The 8,518-nt window shown below is 39.8% G+C and overlaps 1 protein-coding gene across 1 annotated transcript in view; it reads left to right on the forward strand.

Moving 5' to 3' along the window:
* LOC108786943 (utrophin-like) overlaps positions 1-8,518 on the forward strand; it is a 583,766-nt gene that overhangs the window by 92,091 nt on the left and 483,157 nt on the right. The window contains exon 3 of the mRNA XM_018556366.1: positions 2,603-2,664. Within this exon, the coding sequence (XP_018411868.1) occupies positions 2,603-2,664 (62 nt within the window). The remainder of the gene's footprint in view (positions 1-2,602; positions 2,665-8,518) is intronic.

The raw sequence follows: 8,518 nt of genomic DNA on the forward strand, positions 1-8,518 counted from the left end.
TATTCATTCTTTATTAAATATTACTATTTTTTACTTTACTTTTAGGGGCTTTGGGGAAATTATTAGGGGTCTAAACAGACCCCTGATATTTCCCTTTTAAAATAGAAAAAGAGATTGAGAACACAGTCCTCAATCTCTTTTTCTGTATCCTCTGTTATCAATGAACAGGAGTCCTCTATAAGTGTTCCTGTTCATTGAAAACTTGAGAATATAGTATGATTACTATAACCACAATCATGAATGAACAGGAGGTGATATAGATCACTCCCATTCATTCATAATTGAGCATATAGTCCACATACCATATCCTCAATTATGTACAAACACTGATCGCTGAGTGTTTGTAGCCTGCTCTGACACACTGTCACAGGAGGCTGAGTGAGCGGTGTGATAGGAGAGCCCAGCCTCCTGTGACAGCGCTGTCTCCGCCCCCCACACAGCTCTGCCGCACTGTGATAGGCGGCCGAGCGGTGTGGGAGGAGAGACACCGGCCGCTCGCAGCGCTCTCCTCACGCAGCGCTCGTCGGCACTGCCGTCACTTTCTCTCCTCCCCGCTGGGACATAGAGCAGCGCCCAGTGGGGAGGAGAAAAACCTGGGATGTGCAGATGTATTGGCAGGAAAATGGCACTTTCTGCATTTAGCCAAAATTGCAATTTTCGGCCGATATGTTTCGGCGGCCGATATATCGGTGCATCCCTAGTTAAAATGCTTACTTGCATACTAGCACATTATGACAAACACCTCCTGGGCGCCCAAAATGTTAATTTCGTGTTGGAGGTTTACTACTACTTTAGCTGCTTAACTGAACATTTATCTTGTTTAATAAATGCACATTTATAGAAATATATGCATGACTGTTAATGTTTTATCAACTATAGAACAAAGATTTACTATTTGTGTACAGGCAACTGTTATAGCTATTTCTGATGAAGAAAGAGGGAAATGTTCTGTCACCCTAACACACTTTCTGCTCTTGGGTGACAATGCTGGTCCTCTATTGATACAGTACAGTGAGTGAGCTTTGTAACCCTAGGACAGGTGTTACTAGCAAGATCGCCAGGTGAAAATATAAGAAAAAAAGAAACTAATGCAGCCACCAGTGCTAAGGACTGTTAAAGGCCATTTCCACCTTTGTGGAGGTATTTCTAAAAAAATCCCATATGCTATCAAATGCACACTGAATATGGGGCAGGCATATGCAGTTGCTGTATGTGAACACAGAAACATCCGTGGTTTTTTTTTGTTAACTGTCCTCTTCATGGCTCCTTTGAAATAGCCGCCTCTGTGCTCTACAAGCACTCTATGTAAATTAACACTCTTCTGAGCCCTCTCCCCCCATTTATAGTGGCAACCCCCCCCACCCCCCCCCCCCCCGCCACTACTCGCCCCGCAAAAACAACCTCTCTGGACAGCATACTGTGACCTGAAAAGGCAGAGCTGGTGTGCAGTTATCTTGTTACAATGACTCACACACAGGTAGGGGATCAGCTGCTTTACAATCCAACCTCAGTGTCAGACTGAGTTTTTATTTGTAGGACTCGTCCCTACTAAAAAGTCCATAACATTTATTAAAAGCCAGCAATGTGAGTCATGAAAATGTGCACACATACATCACACATCTACATTACCACAATAAATGCTAATCACATACAAAGCTGGAAATAGACTTTAAGCTACAATATATTATATATTTGTTCTTGGTTTAGATACCATTTAAGGACTTTGATTTTTATACAATGACTAATTGTTAGCTAAGAAAGGTCATTTTTTAAACTTAAATCAAATAATAAAATTGTGGATGGACTTTTAAGGCTGTCAGATATTTGCCGACTTATGAAATGTCTGGAAGATGCAGTCATATGAAGATTCCATATGTGTGTATCCATAGTTCTCATGTGGCACCTTCTGTTGCCCTCGCCTGAAATTAGTTCTCAGCACTAGTGCAGAATGCCCATATCTCTCATATCTGTTATTGTTTATGTGATAAGCTACTTGAATAAAGCACAACCTGTTTATTGATAGCATGTGCATTTGTATAAGATGTTTTACTGCATAATGTAAGACGGCACATGGACACAACAGGATCCAAGCAACAAAAGATCTTTTTTATAAAAGGTATTTTCACAACCATGCACAATAATTCGGCTGAATGTGCACTGAGCATATTTTCCCGGTGCTGCGTTTATCTGTGGGAAACAACAGTCTGGAACTGTTAAAATCTCTTACGGTGAATACATTTTTCATCTGAGCCTTTTTGATCAGTGCAAGAGGTTGCAGAGTTTCCACAGACATAATGGGAAGAATTTATCAAAACTGGAAGAGACAAAATCTGGAGCAGCTGTGCATGGAAGCCAATCAGCTTCTTTCTTTTCTCTCTTCAGTTTGTTCAGTTAAGATTTGAAAATGAAAGAGAAGACAATTGGTTGCCATGCACTGCTACTCCAGATTTTGTCTGCCCCAGTTTTGATAAATTCCGTTCAATGTGATTGCCAGATTAGACAAAATACATATATGTTGATGGGTCGTCTAAAAATCTCTTTGGATATCAAGAAAAAATATAACCATCAAGCAGTGCTAACTTTCCCTCTCTTTTTACATCAGATGAACACAACGATGTACAGAAGAAGACCTTTACCAAATGGATAAATGCTCGCTTTTCGAAGGTAAGAAAATTAGATTGTAAGCTTTCTATTTCATCTAAAAACCAAAGAATGATTGTTATTATACCTAAACAAACTAGTACCGGGTGGGTGTTCTATTGTCAAAACCAATGTCATGTTATGTTTATTTGTTTCCATTTTTGTCAATCCCCCCAAAAAAAATCATGGTGCTGCTGTATGTTTCTGTAGTAAGGATTATGTTGTGTATGTCTCTCTTTAGTTATTTTTGGAATACAATCTTGTATAAACGGTGTCTGACATAATTGTCACCTGTTAAAGTTATTTGAACATTTATTGGTCTTTAAAATGCCAGATCTTACACCTCTAATATATGTATAGCATTTTACAAGATGCTTATAATAAAATATAATTCTTGTCTTGCTGTCCCAAGTTATCCTTACCATTGTGGATGGCAGGAGGAAGCTTACCACAGACATAAAGTAGAGTCATAAAGCCGTTAGCTATGGTATACAGTATGCACATTAATTTTCATTTATTCATTTAACAAAATCACAGGATTTTTGCAGCTATACAATGTCCAGCCAGATTTTTTTCTTGGTTATAAATAGAGTGAGGGAGGGTTAGTACACCTGTCAATTTTATACTGCTATTTCGGGCATTTTCACTCATTTCCTGCTGACAGTATTTTACCAGACAGAAAGTGATGAGAAAACCTGTTTTTTAGTTGGGGACGGCTAGAACCCCTGTAAAATTTTATGTTTGTGTCCCTGTGTTTTAGATTTTCCCTCAATATCTGTCTGGTAAAATCCTTATCAGCAGGACAGGAATCGAGGGGTCAAATCTCTCTAATGGAGCTAGGGATATCAATAAAAACTCAGCAGCATTTTTCATCTTTCCCATCCACACTATCCAAAACTAGAAAAAGGTTTTTGGCTTGACAAACACCAATCCTTTTACCGCTGGTGTGAGCTAGCCCTTTAAGATGTCATAAGGCTCCTGATCTTTGCTGTGTGACTAGGAGCTGTTAGGGCAACACCGCCAACCATGCTGGGAGCACAGCAGCAGAGTATAAAGCCCACCTCCATGGTGCAACATACTGTATGTATGCAAACGGCTGTGATGGGGTTGAGATTGTATTATTTTCCCTTTGCTCTGCAGGCATAGACTTGAGTTTTGTGTTCAGGTTTTACCTAGTTAAAGAATAATAATTTATGTAAGTCTATGAGCTACTCAAATGCTGACCCAATGGGTTCAATAGTATTTGCTAGACATGTGCACTGCCAAAAAATTTGTTTCGTTTCGTTTTAAATTCGGATTTGTGTTATTTCGTTTTTCAGGATTCGGGTGTGAAAGTCAATTCGGATTCGGAATTCGGATTCGGACGAAATTCGGTAGCGTTAGTACGAACGTTCGTTTCGTTTTCTGTTCTTATTCGTTTCTTATTCGTTTCTTATTCGTTTCTTATTCTTATTCGTTCGTTTGCAGCAAAAGTGACATTTGAGGGGGAAAAAATATTTTTCTCCTTCTCTAATGTCACTTTGCTCCAACGAACGAAACGAATAAGAAACGAATAAGAAACGAATAAGAACAGAAAACGAAACGAACGTTCGTGCGAACGCTACCGAATTTCGGAAATGGAAATTCGGATTCGTTTGCATTCGTTATGTCTGTAATTCGGAATTCGGATACATCCGAATTCACGAAAATTCGTCCGAATTTCGATTCGGAACGAAACGAATCGCACATGTCTAGTATTTGCACTATACTTAGTTGTGCTTTAGAATATTGCCTATCAAATAAAATCTAAACAATGGCTCTGTGAGCATGGTATACCCTGTTTTTTTAATGTTTGCTTATGTGTTCAATACTTATACAAATAAAACTGCAGTTAAACAGGTGCTTTGTACAACGTTGTAAATGGAAGTTATGACTATATGCCATTCCCAAGTCACAGGAATTTCCTGGGGATACAATTGTCATGCTATGTACAGCTCCCACACCCAGAAACAACGTTAAAACAACATGAAGTTTTTCTTAAAGATAGTTTATTGGCTTGGTCCAAATATTTGTTTTAGTGTAAAAGAAGAACTTCAGTGTAACCAAACACTTTTGCTTAGCCATGTATGGCATACCTATCTTGACACTTTAACAAACTGAAAATAAAAATAGTTTTGTGTGTTAATTCAAAACTACTCTGGACGTACTAATATGTAGATTGGTAAATCTACCTTAACATTTAGTGCATTATATTCTGTAACATTTCTTTATAATCTATTGAGGGACACAGGAATGTAGTAATTTTAAGACATTTGGGTTATACTACTGCCTTCAGGAGGTTTGAACACTGGCAAACAAACATAAAGCCATCCTCTCATATAGCCCCGCCTCCAGCCATCATGTCTCAGTTTTGTGCCAGTGTCCTAGGTGGTTGGATGTCTTTTCCTCAACTCTGTTGAGAAAAACTCTTAACTATATTTTTTACCAACCTTTTTTATTTTTCCTTCAACCCAAATACTCCGTAAATATGGTTGTCTTCAGTGACTTCAATCAAGTCTTCAAATCATACTGCTTGAGCTAGTCTCTACAAAGCCATATCTTGTCCCTGCTGGATTTAAAAATTGTGGAGTTTATATATTTATTACAGGCATTTTTATATACATCAGTCCCTGCCCTCAAGGAGCTTCTAATCTAAGGGTTATTGTGGAACGTGAGCTTCAGGCACTGGGCTCTGTGCAGTGGTGCTTTACAGATCTCTGCATACTGTGTTAGTTAGCGCTATTATGACTGCAAAGACCTTCCCACTACACTTGGGGTGTAAAACAGTACTCTATGAGGACTGGAAACAACCTGTGGAGTCATGGCTCTCTCCTCAAAATGTGAATGAGCGTTTTCACTTTGAGGGCGCATTCAAATCAGTGCGGTAAATTAATTGCATGGTTCCGAATGTTGATTGTTAGTTGAGGTCCATGCTTCATTCAGTTATGAGTTTCTTCCCAGTGGTTATTACCTGTCTTCTTCTGATCCTCGGTGCCTTTTTTTGGTAGTGACAATCTTAATACTGGCTTAAACACTTCTTCATCTAGCTATCATTCAGACGTTGTTTTCTTCAGATACTCTTATAGTAAGATGTCCACATTCATTGGATCTTTCAGTGGCTATGGCCCTCTAACCTGTTGGACTGCTTTTGGACACCCCAAATATCTAAGAATTACTACATCCTTGTGTCCCTCAATAAACAATAAAGAAAATAAGGTTTTTGGACTTACCGTAACATTTTTTCTTGATATTTGGTAAGATACTGGTCCCACACCCTTATGTACTGCTTGCTTGTTATGTATTTTCCTCTACCTTTGCATTGCTATTCACAAAGCACAACCGGTGATGACACCACAGACTGTGCTTTGTGAATGGCACAGCATAAATAATGGGCAGAGCCACAACACCGGAAACTGTTATCTGTAACACAAGCCTCGCTGGTGTTGAGGATTGCCCTTAAGTACAGTGGGAGCCGTATTATCTGGGCAGAGTATGAAGAGCAAATTAAAGAAGCTCGCAAGAGGATAACAACATGATAAAGGCACTTTAGAAGAAATGGGCAAATAGGGACTAAAACTGTATAAGAAGGAAAGGTCCCAAGGTGTTTAAAGAGACTGTTGGAGATGGTCAGAGGTCGCTGGACACCACCAGCACTATGAATACTAATGGGGGGGTTGACAGCTCTCAGAGGGAGCTCAGTTGTAATATACACTGAGTGGCCAGATTATTATGACCACCTGACGTTTGTAGGCAAATTAGCTATAATTAGCTATAATTTCGCACTGAAGTTTCTAGAGGGCCAGACCATTATAAATAGGGAAGCAGGTTGTTTACCACGACAGTAGAAGTGATTTTTTTCTGAAGATATGGGTAAACAACACGATTTAACAGCCTTTGAACGGGGGATGATTGTTGGCGCTCAAGCCATGGAGCGAGTATCAGCAAAACAGCAGAATTTGTTAAATGTTCAAGTGCAGCTGTTGTTAAAGTGTTTAAAGACTGGACTGTCAGCCGAGAATCTGGGTCTAAACCTGCGAACGGAGAGTGGCAAGACTGGTACAAGACAACAGAAGGGCAACAGTGCAGTGTCAGATTCCGCGCATCACCTTTCAACATCTCGTCGAGTCACTAGGCGGCCCAACTAAGTCATCTCGTGGAGTCATCTCGTGGCCCAACGAAGTACTGATGGGGTGGTCATAATAATCTGGCAACTCAGTGTACACATATTGCTTGCACAGCACAGAGATGGCCATTTCCATGAGGATATGAAGAGGAAAGCTAACAAAAAATTTAAGTTTCTGTATTCATCTACAGCAACTGCATATGCCTGCTTCATGTCCGCTTGGTGTACATTGCTGGCATATGTTTTTTAAAAATACCCCCGCAAAGGTGGAAATGGACTTTAAGGAGACCTTGTCACCAACTTTTGCGGAGTGTCTAATTACTCTCTTTGCTGGCCTAGCTTCTCTGCCCCTACCCCTCACCTCCTTACATAACCCTTTGTTAGCAGACAAGGAAAGAAGCTAAGGAGAATACTATAGATTGTGACTTAAGTGACTGTTCTACGTCTGATGGAGCTGCTGACATCATATCCAGGACGGCTGCTCCCAGGTCTTAGGGCTTTTTAGATATCTACAAAAGGGAAGCTTTTACAGGTAAATAACATGTGAAAATTTGTTAACTGCAAAGCTCTCTTTAATGAACTGCAGGAAAACCAATGAATTGCCAGGATGAATAACTGAAGTACTCGGCAGATGGACTGTACTTCTTGTATGCATTTAAATGTTTAGTATTCAGTTTTGACTGGTGACTACCTTAAAATGCCTTTATCGACCATGTACACAAAGTCCACTATTTATAGGCCTTAGGATAAAGCCTTGAGAACTATACCAAACCTTTCCTCATTGTTTTTTTTGTGAAAAACAACAGCTCCACTAACAGAGACATTTTTGTCAAAGGGCCAACATCAAATAAATAGTGCAAAACATCCTGTATTTACTCTGTGTAAGAGCCAGCTGGACAGTTTATAAGTGGTTCAGTATCTACTGCTTTTACATTTGAGTGATCCATCTTACCAGTACAGGTGCATGAACTGGAATCACTGAAAGTTTTTTCATTTATGATGAAGGGAACCTGTCAGGATACAAATACAGAATCTGCCATTGCCAACATTGTTTTTAAATGTGCAAGTTCCAGGGCTATCAGCGTCCACTTTTCTGCATTATGAAAAGCTGAACCGTAGGCAGATACAAAAGACAAAAATTAACACAGTTCTCTATTTTTTAATACGTAAAATACGTTAAATGTATTTTTAATGCAAGCAGTATACATGATTTTACCTTGTATCAACCTCTTGCAGACCCTGTACAGCAGAGCTTAGAGTGAGAAAGGAACAAGGAGCACAAGGAGCCAATCAGTTCATGTGCTGGCAAGGAGCGTGGCAATAGTAGCAGTGAGCAAAATGACAGTTAGATGAGCTCATCACTGTTCTGATTCTCCTTCACTGTCCACTCACAGGCTAGGGGTGGGTACATGGCCACCTTGGCTCATAGCAAGTTGGTTTAATGCCTCTCTCTGGGGGGATCCATTAACTCCCCTTGTAGTGGGGCTACCCCTGCATGGCAAGGATTCACTGCTCGTTTATGTCTAGGGGACTGGTGTAAAGCAGTTTTACTTATCTGCTCCCTACTCCTGCTGACTCAAGGAGCTGCTCCCACAGCCCTAACCCACAGTCAGGTCCCTGGCTCACTATTTAGTTAAGTAAAAATGAAAAAAAACAAGTCAACAGACCCACTCATATATTTCTTTCATTTGAGTTTACTAATTTATAGTGCTAGTATATGTATGTATATATATATAT

The sequence above is a fragment of the Nanorana parkeri genome, unplaced genomic scaffold (genome assembly GCF_000935625.1).
Source record: "Nanorana parkeri isolate BGI_ZX_2015 unplaced genomic scaffold, ASM93562v1 scaffold235, whole genome shotgun sequence".
NCBI classification, from domain to species: domain Eukaryota; kingdom Metazoa; phylum Chordata; class Amphibia; order Anura; family Dicroglossidae; genus Nanorana; species Nanorana parkeri.